Below are 16787 nucleotides of genomic sequence, written 5' to 3'. Positions count from 1 at the left end.
GGGAAACCGGGCTGCAAGGGTGCTTCAGAGTGGTTCTGTTTGTAGGTTCACTTCAACTCTGACGTTACGTTAAAAGGGGAAGAGGAAGTTTGTATTAATGTATTTCGCCTGCTTCGTTATGTAGTTTCATTATGAACATCTTGGTTACAATTCTTGTATCTCTGGAACTAGCGGGAAGCAACGTTCCTGTAATGAGGAAAACAGAAATGATCAGATACTTCCTAAATTGGCAGATACTAGATTTCTTGCGACTGTGCTAATGTGTAATTCATTTATGCAGACGTAATGTCCATTAACATTTCTGGTAGAGCTCCATTAGCTTTAATAATACATCAGCACCTTTGTGAGGTTTGATCAAATACTTAAAGGGGGGAGAAGAAAAATCCCATCTCCGCTGTTGCGGAGGTGTTGAAATCTTGCTGGGTTTCTTCCCCTTGGGTGACAGGGTTGACATTTCCTTTGGGCTTCCTTTCAGAAATTCCTCTGAAATCCTGATTGTTGGACGGGATAGGCGAGGGCCGCTGTTTCTGAAAAAAAATTGATGTTTTTTCCATTCTTCCTGTGGTCAGTCCCTTGTCATCCGCAGCCATTCCAGGGCTCCCCGTGCCGTGGAGGCCGAGCCCCCCTAAGCCGCAGTTGTTGGGGTGCCCTGCGGGACGCGTGCGCCCTTCAGCTGGTGCCGTGGAGGCTCCTGCTGCGCCCGTCGCGCAGGTCCCTGCCCTCAGCACCGCTCTCAGTGGCCCCTGGGCTCGTTACGGGCTTGTCCGCGGGAGCGGAGCCGGCACAGAGCTACCGCGGGCGGGGGTAGGGAGGGGGCTTGTGGGCTGCTTTGGGTTTATGTTCCAGTCGGAATGAAATTCTGAGCTCGTTAAAAGGAATTATGTTTAGATATGGGGGCTTGACCCACCTCAGGCCAGTGGGTGCCTCCAGCGGGCAGCAGCAGATGACCTGAGGGGAGAGTGGGGCAGCAGAACTCATCGGGCATCATCAGCTCATGGCTCCCAGCAATTAGCGGCTCTCAGCAATTAGCGGTGTGGGGACTCCAAGGGCTGGAGCGCGTCAGGCCTCTGCGTTTCCTACCTGCTGCCGGGCCTGAGCTGAGGGGGGGAGAGGCAGTGGCAGAGCAAACTCCTACGCTGGAGCTGGTCCTGCTTCACGCTGGTGACTTGTTGGCCGAGGGGAGAGCGTGAGCAGGAGGAAAATCCTCTTGTCTTCCCGGGTGGGCAACTCACTAACAGCTCCCATGGACGTGGGCTTGGCCCCTCGGGGAATGTGGATCCCACCGTCAGGCCAAACTGTGACGCTGGCAGTTGGTTTTCGGGGACAGGCTGGGCGGTGGGAGCGAGCCTGCGCCCGGCTGGGTTCCCCACAGCGGTTGTCTATGTTGCGTGCTCAGGCGCCTGCCCATACCTTCCCTCCCCGGGAGTCCTGCCCGTTCCCACCGAGGGCGCAGCGCATCTGCCTCTTCCCAACACCAGCAGGACACAGGGAAATGTTTTTCTCGGCAGATGTTGTATTTCTCTGCACTTAATGTGTCTAACTCGAGCATGAAGTGCGTTGGGGAAGGACAGGAGGATGATGGATGGAGCCATCTCCAATAATGAGGTATTTTTTGTCTGACTAAATTTCAGAGTATGGAGAGATTTTTTCCAAGATGCAACTCCATAGTTGTGGGGATTTTTTTCAGGGGAAGAAAAAAAGAAAAGCCTGCATAGTTTGCAGAGTGGGGAAGGGAGGGGTGGGACATTTGTCATCAGAGGAACCTACTCCAAGTGCAACCTGCAGGAGGGCGCAGGCTCTGACCCACGGGGGCTTTGTGCCCTTTGGAGGCGAGCGAGCCTGAAATGAAAACAGTTGTTTGAAAAACAATTCATTTAAACATTTTCTTGGGTGTTGTAGTTCAAAGAAAATTGCGGACTTGGGGTTTTGGGTTGTTAGAGTTTCTCAGTAACTTCAGGAAGGTGTTCCCAAGCAGCTGTCGACTTCCTCACCCCAGGCCTGGGTGGTTCCTGGTTTCAGGAGGAAGGCAGCGATGCTCGGGGCGGGGAGGGGCAGCGTGCCCTCAGGCTCTGTGGGGTGAGGGTGCTCACAGGGGCGCCTCTTGCAGTGCCAGTGTGGCCCATGCACGGGCAGCCCAAGGTGCAATAGGGCGACTGTTGGCTGCGCTGCACCCGGATTGTCTTGCTGCTGCCTTGGTCCCTCCCTGGGCGGTTCCAGGCATCTTCTCGGGTGCCGAGAGCGTCCCAGCTCTGCCGGAGAGGGAGGACCGGGTCTCTCGCTCCTCCTCTTGTGCCTGGGGGGCTTCTGCTTCAGCACAGTAATAGATACAATGTTCCCAGAGGAGCTGCCCTAATACGTGCTGATCACTCGGTACTGTGCCCTAAGCTGAACTGTAAAAATAAAGAGCGAGTTCACAGCGCGTGTACCGGGAGGGGACCGTTTGCTGTCCTTGGCCAACAGCGAGTAAAGCTGGTTTGTGCTGAGTGTTCGCCTGTCCCAGCCATGGAGGAAGCGACGGGTTGTGTCTGTGCTGTGGCACGGCCTGGCCCTGGGTGCAGGTCGGAGAGAAGTGCTTCCCCTTGAGCGTAGGGTGTGACAGCGCGACGAGCTCTCTGCAGGCCAAAGCCCTCTGCGCCGCGGGTAAAACCCTCCCGGCAGCGCTTCCCGAGAGCAAACGCTTTAACATGGTGCCACGTTCTCGTGGTCCCGGTAACGGCTCCGTGCCCGAGGAACAGCCCCGCCGTGAGCGCGTCACCCCGCGCCGTGCGTGGCGGCAGCGTGGGCCGTGGCAGCAGCGTGGGCTGTGGCCCTGGCTGGCAACGGCCCCGGGTCTGCCTGGAGTCGCTCGCTTTGGGGGACTCAGACCCGTCAGTGAGGGATGGGACACCACTGCGTTGAGTGTAATTTTAGAAAGGAAATGAAGCAACAAAATGCATTAAATATCATTAGGGAATTGAATGGAACCAGATACTCTCAGAGACGTTTAAGTTCAGCCTTTGTGGTACTTTTCCTTATCTCATTATGTGATACTGGAAGTGAAAGTGTCAAAGTCTTGATTTGGCATTTTCTCCAGGTTGGGTTTTTTTGGCTTTTCTGAAGTTACAATTAATTGCACATTCATTTTTGTGATACCTACACGTGTACTTTTAAAATATGCACCAATGGAATCTGTTCCAGCCTCTGCTGTTACGATGGGAGAATTTTTTGCACCCAATTATGTTAAAAATCAGCCATATATATGTATGCTGTCGCATCTCTAGTAATCCTTACATTTCTATCGAGTGCGAGTATTAATTGCATAGTATGCAGTGAAGTGATTAACATCAATGTAATTTATCATCTGGAGATTTCTAAAAACGAATAAATGAGTTGTTTTGTTCAGTGAGGTGTTGACCCTTCAGAAACTTTGATTTAAAGCTTTTTTTTTTTTCTTTTAGTAAATATGAAAAGCACCACAATCAGCCAAGTGTTCAGTTATTTGATTTTCTGGGGCATTAGCCACTCTTGTTTGTGACATTTCCCAGTTGGGTGCTCGTTTGCAAGCTCATTAATAAGTTTTTCTCGGAGGGATGTTGTTGGGAGCGGGGAGCACACGCTACAGCCCGGACTCTGCCTTTTGCAAGCGTTAAGCAGTGGCGTGCACTTAAATATTTGTGCCCTCCGTCCCCATCCGGCTTGGGCTCTGCCTCTCCTGCTCCAAGCTAAGACTTTACCTTCCTTTAGTCAAGGGTGAATTTTGCAAAGTCGCGTTGGGGGTCACAAGGCTCTTCCGGACATGTTATGAACTGTGCCAGTCATATGCTTATTTGTGATTTTAAACTCGGAATCTATTTATTTAATAGATTTCTGTATTTTGCCTGAAAATCAGCACTGCAGACTGTTGTCCTTGCCAGAGGTGAGGAGGAGATACGGGCTTGCTGGGTCCGGGCTGTCTCTGACGCAGACTTCATTTCCTGATAAGCAAACCCGCTCGATTTCAGGATAAAGGTGACAATTGTATTTACACCTGCGTATCGGGGTTAACTTCGCTGGCTCCTTTAATATTGGAGAACACGCTCCCCCTGCTCTTCCCCTGGTGCGCCAGCCTGGTGAGATACAGAAAGTGCCAGAAGTCGGGAGGTTTTAATAGTTTGTTGGGGCCCCAGGACAAAGCGGAGACGAGGAGCTGGGTAAAATAGTGCCTGTCTGAAGAAAGACGCGGGAAGTGTTATCTGGGGGATTGCGCAGCTGGAGTTACCCGCAGCGGGCGGCAGCTCTGCTTCACCTTCTCCCGAGACTGCCACCTGCCATCGTGTTTGCCACGAGGTGCCCATCAGGAATTAATGCCATAATCGTTGGGTGGATTGCAGAGCTTGGATCGGGTACCTGATCTCACAGTGCAGGCAGGAGCGTTTTCAGCAGAATCACTGAAAGATCCGTTCTGTAGTTGTCTCTGTTGACGAACAGTCGGGCCTTGCCGAGCCGCAGTGCCCCTGCCCCAGCCCCGCTGCGGGAACACGTCTTGGCTCGCCTCTGCGCGAGGAGCCCGGCGGTCTCGAGCCAGGTGCAATTCCCTTAAGGTTCGTGTTTACCTGCAATTTGGGGCAGAGAGAGAGAAACCCTGTGCTGAGGCCTGGGTAACCCTCTGGCTGCGCGTCCGCTCTGTTGAGTGGCTGTAAGCGGTGAACCGCCGAGGGGAACCGCGGCGCTGTGGGGCAGCGCAGCTCCACGGGCCCCAGCCCGCTTTCAGGAGCTTGTCTTCCTCGTTCCTATTTCCGTATGGTTTCCCCCCAAAGCATTGCACATGGGAGGAAGGCTTTTGGCTGTCTCCCGAGCCCAGCTGGGAGCACGTCGGCCGGGAGGAGCTGGTTGGTTTGTTGCTGGTGGTGGTTGGCACGGGCGAGGAGGCACCTGGCCTTCGGAAGAGAAGCAGCATTTCCCAGAATGTTTTCGCTGTGTTATTAATGAGTGCTGGGGCGCAGGCTCCGTGTTCGGAGCGGACAGATTGCTGCATCGTAGGAGCCCTGTCGCTTGCGCAGAGATTGCCGGAGGAGCAGGAGCTGCTGCGCTGTGATGACTCAACTCCGGTACGACTGGCGCAGCCCCAAAGATCGCGTACGTCCAGCACGGCACAGGGCTCTGCACCAGCTTCTCGTAGCTCTTGTGCACAGCGAAATCGCTGGACAGGAGCAGTGAAATCGCTGGATACGAGGCCGACCCGGCCGCAGCATCGCGGGCCCCTGAGCGCATGAGGAGGTCGGGCTCGCCGATCCCGCTGGTGAGGGGCTTTGAGGCGGCGGGCTCGCCTGCTTCAGAGATCGGAGCTTGGCCTGATGAAAGGAAATAGGTAGAAATAATAGGCTTAGGCTTTTGTAAGGTACTGAACTGGGTATAACGTTTTATCTTGGCTGATTAATGAGATCTAAGCATTATCGATGGAGCGCACATTTAAATGGATTAAGAAATCACTAACTGGCAGATCTCAAAGGACAGTCATTAGGAAGTAATCAGCAAACGATGGTATTTTTAGCGCGAATGCACTGGCCTGGGTGCTTGGCCTGATGCTGTTCAGTGCTCCCACAAAGCATTTGAAGTTCTTAAAAAGTCACTGTTAATAATCTTTGCTGATGGCGCAGAAACTGGGCGAGCAGCTCAGAAGAGGAAGAACTGGGACAAGTGCAGAATTGCTCGAGCGTTTTGTCACTTCAAACCTCCGGGACCCGGCGGGTGCAGCCTGGGCTGGCCGCTGAAACGCCGAGGGGAGACGTGTCAGCTGGAGGCTGGGGAAAGGAAAATACCGTTTCTTCAGGGGCGGGGGCCAGGAGCATTTGCCTGCACACCGTGCGCCTGTTGTAAAAGAAATCTCATCAAACGCAGAATGGGTTTGTAATAAGTTTTTTAAATTGGTTGCTGCTACAGCGTAACCTTTAGACTACTGGTATTTAACCTTGTATATCACTCTTAGCTTTTGAATGAATTTAGCTTAATAAAGGTGCCTTATTAAATTACTAGGCTGTTTTTTTAAGCTGGTAGAAATGAGCGTACTAGGAAATAGCTTTGGGTTGTTAGATCTAATTGGCTGCCAGCGGAGTATGTAGCGCCTCAGATGCACAGACGCAAGCGTTTCTGTCGTAATCCTGCACTAGGATATTTCAGTTCTAAGTCGAGGATTTCAGGCTGCTGGGATGCACTTGGGAAAAACTCCGCTGCTTCTCGCCTGATGTCCCAGGTCGCCCTCTGAGATAGTCACGGCCACAGACGCCAGCACTAGAACGTGGCCTTTTGATCAAGGGGCTGGTAGGTGACAAGCTGCAGGTTGAGAAAACCGTCATGACTTGACCAGCGCAGGCTACTAGATGTCACCATCCCGTGCAGGAGCTGAGCGCAGGATCCCACGGAGCTCGGCATTTTCCAAAGCTTTACTGCTGGAGTCCTTAATCGGAAGAAAATAAACTGACTTGGGCAGAGGAGCAGTAGGAGTAGAACTGAAGGTTATCTAAAGGCACGTCTTTAAAAAACGGAAAAAAAGACCCCACCTCCAAATTTTTGGTTAAAGCAAGTGAAATGCTTTTTGTATACCATGAGCCTAGTTAAAATGTCAGTTCTCCTGAGTGCCCAGCCGGCTGCTGAACCCTTCCGGCTCGTGAAGCGTTTTCTGAAGCGCCTGCTGGAATTAGTGCCGTGCGGGCGTCGGGAGAGGTGTTGGCCGTGAGAGCTCTGTGGGGGACGCCCTTGTCTTCCCGGGAGCCTGCTCGGCCGCCGCTGAAGCCCAGATTTCAGGTGCAGGTGCCGTCTCCGTGGTGCCTAGGTCGAACAGACCGGGTTTGCTGGGCGAGCGAAGGCCGTGGGGCTGGACAGCTGAGGGGGAGGACTTGCCTCCCGGAGTTCGGGAAAGCTCGCCGAGTTCACAGCTCCTCCTCAGCGCCGCAAGCCCTCGGCCGGTTCCTCAGGGTTGCCATAAGTCATTGTCAGCTGTAAAGAGCTCATTAGAAATACTAAGATTTATCTAACGAAACCGGGACGGGCGCAACAGGAGGGGCAGGCCGCGGAAGATGTTGCGCAGAGCTTCGCAGCGCAGGGAGCTGCCGTCCTTGTGCTGCCCTGAAACGGGGCTGAAAAGGGTTTCTACTCGTTCCATGGCGCAGCGTGTGGTAGCAGCCGTGTTTCTGGCGTGGGCTCCTGGGTACTGCCGCAAAGCAAATAATAAATAGTGAGCAGATGGCCAGGGGGGTGGGAGTTATGAATGAGAGTGCCGAGCGTGAGCACAGCGTTTCAGCTGCTGCTTGTGAGTTACTTGCTGCCTAATACTTGGTGTAACTCATCCTCCCGCGGTCCCGCGCTGTGCAGGCGCTGGCGGTGCAGACCCGGCTCAGCGCGGCTTGTGGCTCCCGCACGCGGCTTGTGCCGGGGCGCACTCAGGGGCTCCTGCACCCTCCGAGAGGGACCTTCATGCCCTCCATTCGCGCCCAGGACGTGCTGGTGTCCCCCACGTCCGTCTGTCACACGGGCGAATCGTTACATGTGTCCAGCCTGGCGGAAGTCGCCTGCGTTTCCCGCGGGACTGGGACTCAGCCCCTCGGATGCGCGACGCCCCGAAACCTCCATCAGCCTGCGGGGACGCCCAAGTCTCGTGGCTGCGAGGAGCATCTGGAAGGGGGATTAGGTTATAAAATGTTTGTGGTACAGTCATCTCAGGAGAGGATTTACTCGTGTAGCTTATTCCATTACTGAAAATTATGAGAGTTTAAATTGGTTAAATCCTGACACGGATTTTTTTTTTCTAATCTCTATTATTCCATAGGAAGCATGTTAATGAGTTAAACACAGTTAATAAAATGCAGCAAGCCAATATTTTTGGTAGCAGTTACTCTCCAAGGAAATAGAAACATTTAAATGGTTTCAACCTTTATGCATACTGATTTTTTGCCTTCCTTTGTTCCTTACAGTTGACTAAATTCCTGAAAAATATATATGGCTTAATGGCATTTGTAGCACTGAATTGATTTCTTGCACTGATAACATTTTAGCCACAGCTTAGTCTGCATTTTTAATCTGTGTTTCAGTTGTAGGAGGTAATGAATTTTTTAATTGTGGACTAGGTTTGCAGTGTGGCTTTTTTTTTCCTGCAGGGTCTTACTAAAGTGTTTTTGAGTTGGCTCCCTAACTATAAATGCTTTAATTCTCTGTGTTTATTTTAGGATTTAGAAGAGCTTCGTTTGGACAAAATAAAACCTTCTGTTGTTTAAACAAAAGCAGCGGTGGCTGTGACTTCTTTTGTGTCTCTAACAAGCATCTCTTGTAAAGCCCGACGTATTAATATGCGTGGACGCCAAGTGTTGTCATACAGTAATATATGACACACGATAAAACCTATCAATTCCCAGCGCCGCAGATATCTCTGGTTTCACCTCAGCGCGAAGGCAAATGAGTTCCTCTTAGCTTGAGCGAGTTCAGAGATAAACTCCGGTGCAGCAAAACGTATTTCCCGGGGACACGTGGTGCTCCGGTCGGAGTGTGAGGTGCCGGTGGCTCCCCCTTTTTTCCTGCTGCCAGCCAGGGGCCGGTGCCGAGCTCCCCGCCAGTGAGGCTGATGGCACGGGCCGAGGGTGGGCTGTGGCTGTCGTCGCTTCTCATGTCAGACACGCACAAATCCCATCGGGCCTGACCCCGCGATTTACCAGGTGCTGTTTTTGCCCTGCAGATAAGCCTCAGGTGCGGGTGTCTCAGAACTACCCGGTGCAAGGCCTGACGAGAGAAGGGGAGCCACTGGAGCTGACGTGCGCAGCGTTTGGAAAGCCACAGTAAGTTGGAGCCTTCCCTGGGCTGGAGCGGGGCGCCCGGCGGCAGCGGGGTCACGCTGCAGAAGCCCATGGGCGTTGTTTGGCCTCTGCTGCTGTTGCAGACACTCGAAGTGCCGTTCTCTGCTGCGGAGATGATGCAGCAGCGCGAGGGAGAGACGCTTTCTGCACCCGAGCTTCTGCCGCACCGTCAAGGTGTCCATTTTGATTTGTGTTTATACCCTGTAACGAACACTGAGGGCTGTCCGCTGGACGAGCTCCCCGGAGAGCTCTCCCCGGCCCCACCACAGCCACGCTCGGGTGCAGAAGGGCAGGGTGCCCCGACTGAGCGCCTCTTCCCCCTCGGGGAGTGGTTGGGTGGCGGGTGGGCGTGGGCAGCCGGGAAATGCGGCCGGGGGCCACGTCCTGGTGAGGGTCCCAGTGCCCTGGTGGAAGTGGAATGGCCCCCTGAGGTAAGGCAGTTTGTCTTTCTGCTTGGATTGACTCTGTGATTTTCCTCCCTTTTGGTGCCCTGTGTGGTTTTCATGAAGTACAAGTTTTATTCTTTCTCCTCTTCTTGCCATGCCCTTGAGGCTTTCTGACATAGTGAAGACATTTATGCATCAGAAAAATCCTGGCAAGGGAGGACAGATTTTCTTCCACACTTTCGTTGTTCTAATTTGAGTTTTATCAACTTTTTTTTTTAAAAAAAAAACAAACCTTCCTCTTCCACTTGGATTTATGGCTGTCAAGTATTTACTATCCTTTTTTATTTTCGTCATGTCCATAAGACTGCCGCAAACACCCCTGAGACGTGTCAGCACCTCCTGGTAGCGCACCCAGAGCCGAGGAGTTCCCGCAGCTGTACGGGCAGCGGCAGGCAGGGGCAGGCAGCGCGGCACGCTGGGCACGGGGGCAGCTTTGGGATGCCGCTGTCCTCTGCGGTTGCCCACCACCTCGCCCAGGTTATTTGGTCCCTTCCTGCTTCCCAGTTCCTCCTGCTGGGCACGAGGCTGGTTCCTCCCCCATACATCAGAGACTGGCACGTCCCTGCCAAATTCCATTTTAATGCCTGCTCCCTGCTCAGGGTCTGTCAAAGCCCCTTTGCATTCCTCCTCTCATGGGTAACTGCAGTTCCTCCTCCCATGTGCTATCTGGGAATTTAATGAATAGGCTGCTGTACTTTTTTTCTTCCAGGCTCTGACTAAGACCTAGACATGTTAAATAAGACAGACCCGTCTCCCCGGCAGCGTGCCACTTAATGTTACAGGGATGTAGCGCTGTGCTAGGAAGTCGCTTATGTAGGTCACTTTACCTGGTCTCAGAGTGTAAGAAAACACCCAAGTAATGGGCTGTGTTCAGTCCTACGCTTTTAAGGCAGAGAGATCTCATAAAATCCTTTGCAGAGGTTTAAGACAAGCAGGGATGTTTCCCCAGTTAAACAAAATCGTTCCTCTGAAAATCTGGCAACATAAACACTGGGAGAGGGAAGCTCAGAGGAAAACAGACCAGAGAGTAGAAATTCCTGTTTGGGCATTAATACAGCTCTTTTGTTAGGTTAGACCCAAACCCCCCCAGAGACTATGCCCAAAGTGGGTGGGTACTGGAACGGTCCCTTGTCGGACGCCCAGGGTGAGGCCCATCTCTGAGAAGTGGGCGCTGTGTAGCGCAGGCGGTGGGGGAAGCCGAGGGACCCCCATGTCACAAAGAGCCTTTGAGAACCGCAGCCAGGAGCGTCACCAGCCCTTCCCCCCTTGCTGGGGGGACGCTGCCTTTCTGCTCCCTGCGCAGCTGCCACTGCCCCAGCCACAGCTCGCGTGCCGAGGGCGCGGAAGCGAGGGGGAGCGTGCCAAGCCTGTGCCCAGAACCAGCCCTCGGCTCCAGCTGGTTTTGCTCAGGGGTGGGTCCGTCCCGGGAGCGTGTCCGGGAGCCTGGAGCTTCAGGTGCTGCAGCAGCGTGGCAGCGCTCTGCCATTGGGTGCCAGGAAAGGCCCGAGCTCCCGGCAGAGTCCAGCCTCCACACTTTGGGCCTAGGCGGGCTGAAAATGGTTGTGCAGCATAAAGCACAAGGGGCTCACTGCCAAATTGCCTGGAAAATGCTGTTTTTCTGGCTGGGGAAGGCTGTCTCAGGAGCAGCTGATCTGTCCCATTACTGCTGCTTAAAGTAATAATAATGAATTTTAAAAAAAATTTCCCCCCTCCAAGGCCCGCAGCACTCGCTTTCTTTGCTAGCCCTAACAAAGCAGGCTGATGTCAGTCCCCAAACGATGCCAAGGTGACACTTGTTTTGGCTCCGGAGGCCGAGGGTGCCCTTGGCAGGTGGGACGGGGGAGAGGAGAGGGACGTTCCTGTCTCCTGGCAGCTGAGACGCTCCCAGCAAGCGGCACGGCCCCTGCTGAGGTGCAGAGCCCCGTCGCATGGCTCTGGGGAGGGGCTCAGGCTTGAGCCAAGGTACCTGGTCTGCCACCCGCTGTCCAGCTCGACACCCAGAGCACCCTGTGGATGCACGTTTAGTCCGCAGCCTCAAAGATTTCAGGTTTACTGAATAAGTGAATGATTAACCACTAATGAACTTTCTTCCTGCTTGCATTAGTGTTTTCAGAAAATTTAAGGTCTGGATACAGTTTCCTGTTGGGTTAAAATAAATATAAATTGAGGAAGCCCGACAGCATCTGGGCTTGAGTAGTGCAAAAAAGTATGTGTTATTTCTTTACAGTTTTTCTTGGTTTGGGCTTTCTGTCTGTGGATGAACTATTGAAGATGCCATCTTTACCATAGGAAAATAGTAATGTGCTTGTTTCTTTTTCTCCCTCCTCTGTAGGCCTACGGACATGAGGTGGTTAAGAGTAGATGATGAGATGCCTCAACACGTTGTAGTGTCTGGTTCAAACCTTCTCATTAGTAACCTAAACAAAACAGATAATGGTACATACCGCTGTGAGGCTTCAAACGCGGTGGGGAAATCACATGCGGATTACATGCTGTTTGTATACGGTACGTGAGAAAAACCACCGTTCTTCTAGACTCATTTACACATATTTGCAACATACCGCGCTCTGAAAGCTTTGACAGAAGTTAACGTTTTGCTTAATGCAAGATTTACAGATAGCTCCCGGCACGTCGGCGGCGTGCGGGCTGGGGCAGGGGCTGGAAACCCTTTTCTTTTGCTTCTGCAAGTCTCGGTGTCGGGCATCGGGTGCAGAGCCCAGGCGGTGCCCGGGGAGCCCCTTCCCCCGGGGCTGCGCGCGTGGGCTGGCTGCGGCACGCCCGGGCTCTTGGGCGAAGCCAGAGCAGGGGCACGGGGAGAGCTGTGGAGTCCTCGGGCCTGACGGTTCTCCTCGGCCTTCTCCGATAATTCCTTTGCCTTTTTGTAATACCTTCTGCAGTGTCTTCGGCAGTGGGCTGGGAGGGGGTGGTTCCAAGTCTTTCATTAGCAAGTTAAATTACTGAAGAGTCAGCCAGCATCCCCAGATAATTACAAACCAGTAAATAAACTGGAGGAATGAGATGCCTTAAGCCTCTCTGTAGTGGCTGAGCAGACGCTAAAACATGCCTCAGCATCTTTTTAAAGAGCCATTAAGTACCGACTTTAATTCTTCAGTTCCTCTGCATTATTTTGCCATTGCTTTAAACCTTGTGCTCCTATCACGAGGCGTTGCATGTCATGAAGATTCAGTAGGCACGTGAAGAGTGATCCCCCAGTTTAATTACGGGCAGTGCCCTTGGGCTGCATATTGAAACTTTAAGAGTGGTTATTGCGGGGCTGGGCGAAGCTCGTGGTGGGTGTTGCCTCTTACTCGGACGGGACAGTAACTCGCTTGGGGTTGAACTTTGTTCCATGCAACAGCCGCTTGAAGCTCTACAGTCCAAGTTCTCCTGTACTTGCTCAGATGCAGATAAATAGTCAAGAACCTCCCATCACTTGTCCAAATGCCCCTTGCACGTGAGCCAGTTTAAGCCCAGCCTTATAAACTTGCCCAAAGACTGAAGAAAATAACAAAGCTGCAGCTTTGAGCTGAAACCAAAGTGAACTACCGCATCAGACGGGTAGTTTTCTAGTGCCTGTAGCTCCAAAAGACTCCAGTTTACAAAATGAAGTCAGGTATGCATTTCTGATGGAATAATTTGTATACTCGTGGTATAAAAAAAGACCTCGTTTACATTGGTGTTTAAAGAAACAACTACTGCTGTGGAAGATCAAGAAATTAAACAGGATGCAGGCAGGTCCCTGTGAGAGTACAACTACAGAACGGTCCTGCCGTAAAGCAGGCGTAGACGAGGTGGTTTCATTCCTTGTGTGCTTTTCCATAGCTCTCTTGGCCCAGTCAGGGCTAGATGGACCCTCGCCACATTAGTCACCTGGGATTTAGGGCTCGTAGGCACTCTTGCACTTGTTTAATTGTTCTGCATTTTGGATGTGGGTGAGGACTAGGCCCCATGGGGCTTCCTCAGGGCTGCTTCCCGCAGGATTAAACCCCCAGGAGGAGGCCTGAGACAGTGTTAGTTGAAAGGAGGTGCAAGGTCCCAGGGGCTGTGAGCCTGTGGACTCCAGCTCAGGCATCCGGCAGAGGCTTTGGCCGTGCAAGGGAGGGCTTGTCCTGGCCTGGCAGGAGCCCACGGCGGGATAAGGGTTTTATAGCCCATCACATCCAGTTTCTGCCCATTTGGGAGCGTCCTGCCAGGATCCGGCACTCTGGAGAGCATAAAGAATCCTTTTAACCCTGAATTTAATAGGGTAGGAACCCCAAGGTGTTGGTGTGGAGGAAGCATTGGGCCGTGGCCCTCCCCTGCCGCAGAGCCTGACTCAGGCTGTCCCTGGAGGGCAGTTGTGCAGCTGGCACAGACCACGCTGCTCCCGCCGCAGAAGCTGTTCCCGTCTCCAGCCCTCGAGCTGAGAGCGGCACTGGGAGCTGAGGCCCGGCGGACACAGGCGACACGGCCCTGTGGGCGCAGCGGGAGGGCGGGGGGAGGCCGGGCCAGGCTGTGCCTCGCGCAGTGCCCTCCGCCTCGTCGCTCACCAGGGCAGAGCTCCCCCGGTCACCGAGACTCAGGAGCGGGGGGAGCGGCGGGCATGGTCCCTCTGGCACAGCTCCAGGAGAGACCCCCCCTCCGTACCAGAGGCTGCGGCTGCAGTTCACTGGTTTTACGGGCTGATGGCTTTCAGCAGCCGGGGCTTGCAAAATAACTGCTGCCGAGCTCTGCTGAACACCCCCTCCTCTGCTGCGCACGTGGTGTGAGGATGCCTAATCACACTGACACACACCCCAAGCAGGTTTATTTTTAAAATTCATTTCACACTTTTCCTCCCCGTGGGAGCGGGCAGACACATTTGCCAGAATCTTCTAGCGCAGTTAGCACACAATCATTATTTTTTTTGGCTTCTATCGAGGAAGAGCCTGCTGCAGAGCATGGTCCCCCTGCAGCTCGGGGACAGGCCAGGCACTTTCCTCCCCCGGTTCTGCCTCGGCCCCCCTGCTCCTGGGGGCACGTTGGTGCGAGGAGCGGGTCCGGAGTGCCCTGTTGTCAGCGTAGGGGCCGGGACGCTCCACATGTAGGGGAGGGACAGTAGCCGCTTAGAATATCACTGCAGATCAGCGTTCCCCAGCAGAGCGAACTCCGAGGTAACGTTTCTTAACTTTCGGGAAGTTGTACAGAATATAATAAAGGTGCAGCATATAATTAAAGTTCAGATGTCTTAATTAGGGAATCTGAGAGAGCTTGCTTGGAGATAAAAGAGTAGCAGATGTGTTAGTGATGAAAAGTTGACATGCTATAGAGGAAACCTAAAATCAAAAGCCCATGAAATGTTTCATGCTCCATTATTGCCGAATGAATCCGTAGTTCAAAGTCTTCCCGACTACTTAGCGTATTCAGTTTGATCATCTGGGCATTGATACGTATTTTTTCTTTTACATCTCCTCATATCTACCTTCTTTTGCCCAATGATTTTGATGAGGATGTGCCCCTGTACGTAAGAGCGGCAGCGTTCGAGTCTCAGCAGGTCAAGTAACGTCTGAGAAACGGTTCTTGGTCACGAATAGAAACATCCCCGTGACGAGAAACGTCCCCGTAGCCGTGTTTCTCATTAACAGTGGCCCAGTAGCAGCAACAGGAGTGTTCAGCTGCAATTGTCAGAAAAATATTGACTTTTTTTTATTAAAAGGGCTTGGTGAAATTCCTCATACCTCGAAATTGAGATCTAGTAACGATGTTCTCATTTGTTTGTGTTTATTACTATCTTTGAAGTCGTTTGGAACATCATGCCGAGGTGTAGTCGCAGAGGAGGGGTAGTGAGGTTGAGGGCCCGGGGCAGAAAGCGAGATCCATTCACCTGCTGTCGATCCTGAGCCTGGGAGGCGCAGCAGGGCCCCTCCCACAAACCTCCCACCCAGACTCTCGAACGTAGACATAGAGAACCAGCAAAGCACCACTGTGTCTCTCTCTGTACATGTAAACTGTGCTTTTTGTTGTGGAAAGTGTGCAGTTTATTTTTCTTATGCCTCTCCCATTCCATTTCTCTCTCTCTCATTGACTAATTTATGCTGGGTTTCATTTATGTTTTTAATTTTTTTTTAGCGTTGTAGAAGGCAAAACGGGGGAGAGTTTCGGGGCCAGATTCTCCAGCTAGAGTAAGTCCACGCGCAGCTGCCGAGGTGCGGGCGAGCTCGAGGCCGTGTCCAGCTGCCGAGGATCTGGCCCGCTGTCCTTAAAGCCAGCTGGGCCGTCTCCACCTGGTTTTAGAGGAGGAAAGGCCTCCGACAGCCGTGCTGCTTCTTAGCGTCCTTGTTTCTCTCTGATCACGATTGACCGCTGTTGTGTTCTGCTTGTTTTTTCTTAATTTGCTTTTTTATTATTTTCCTTTTTATATTTTATCCAGATCCCCCCACAACTATCCCTCCTCCCACAACAACCACCACCACTACCACCACCATCCCTACCACCATCACAGGTATGGTACCTTCATAACCATTGGAAATGTCCTGAATGTTTATTGTCTTTTATGTATATAAGCAGAGCATGAAGCCTGGGGAAAAACAACAAACAAATCACTTGCATTTTTTTATTATTTTTTTCCCTCAAATCTACCCACCGTACAGTGCGAGGCCTGGTCCGGCAGTTCGACGAGTCGGACAGTCCTTACTGCAGGTGTTTCTGAGATGCGGGAATTGCCGTGGCAGAAAAAGCTGTTAATTCGGTTACTGGTGGCTAATATTGGGTGCTTTTAACCAAGGGATCCAGACAGCCCTAGAGCTCATTTAGTACAGACAGTTGTTTCAGCCTCAACCCCATCAGTATCAATTTCCGAGCAATTTATACTTGGAAGCAGGAAGTTTGGTCTTCAGTAATTTAATTCGCCTCACGTGACTCGAGATGCTTTTTCTGATGCCTCGGTGTTCGGTCTATCTCTGAGATAAGCCCTCTACCTCACTCTCCCAGAAAAGTGAATTCCACCAGTCATTTTTGGAGTCGAACATCATCTGTAGGACCCTTTTTGAGGAGCTGGCTTTTAGCATTTTGAGTTTTTCCCTGCGTTGCGAGAAAAGATGAACAAAACCAACCGGCTGATCACGAGACACCTCTCTCTTTCACATGCATCCCTCATACTTCCTCACTAGACCCAACTCTCTCCACTCATAAGGAAGGCTTTTCTGATTTATTTGTAATCATTTGCATTGTCATTTTTCTGATCTTTTCTATTTCAACTGCTGCTTTTGCTTTGGCTTGCTGGTTTTTTTTTTTTCCCCTTGTTTTGAGGTAAAGGTGACAAACCGAAGGGGAGAATGGACCATTGAATAGCTAATGGCCTAATGTTTATTGTTGCTCTGAACCATCCCCTGTGTAAATGCCTTCACATTTTATTTGCTTTTATGACGCTGCTCGGCTGACTCTAACCGTCCTGCTCAGGGTGTTTTGTGGCTTCTTTCCTTCTGAGGTTTTTGCAACCAAGTCAGACTCCGCTGGCATGGACAAGCAGTTGAAGTCTTTCTTCCAACGTGCCTTAACACGCACTGCGCGTGCGCCGTCTGCCATT

The 16787-nt window shown here is 52.2% G+C and overlaps 1 protein-coding gene across 6 annotated transcripts in view; it reads left to right on the top strand.

The window, feature by feature from the left end:
- Positions 1–16787, top strand: part of CADM1 (cell adhesion molecule 1) — a 161555-nt gene that overhangs the window by 117155 nt on the left and 27613 nt on the right. For 3 of the 6 annotated variants that reach the window (XM_074848643.1, XM_074848640.1, XM_074848638.1), the window contains exons 6-8: positions 8681–8780; positions 11577–11749; positions 15633–15704. In XM_074848643.1, coding sequence (XP_074704744.1) covers positions 8681–8780; positions 11577–11749; positions 15633–15704 — 345 coding nt within the window. The remainder of the gene's footprint in view (positions 1–8680; positions 8781–11576; positions 11750–15632; positions 15705–16787) is intronic. The other 3 variants (XM_074848642.1, XM_074848641.1, XM_074848639.1) reach the window with 1 other exon arrangement.

This window comes from Strix aluco, chromosome 23, assembly GCF_031877795.1.
Source record: "Strix aluco isolate bStrAlu1 chromosome 23, bStrAlu1.hap1, whole genome shotgun sequence".
Classification (NCBI taxonomy): Eukaryota; Metazoa; Chordata; class Aves; order Strigiformes; family Strigidae; genus Strix; species Strix aluco.
Note: the sequence above shows the minus strand (reverse complement) of the source record. Positions and strands in the feature narration are given on the sequence as shown.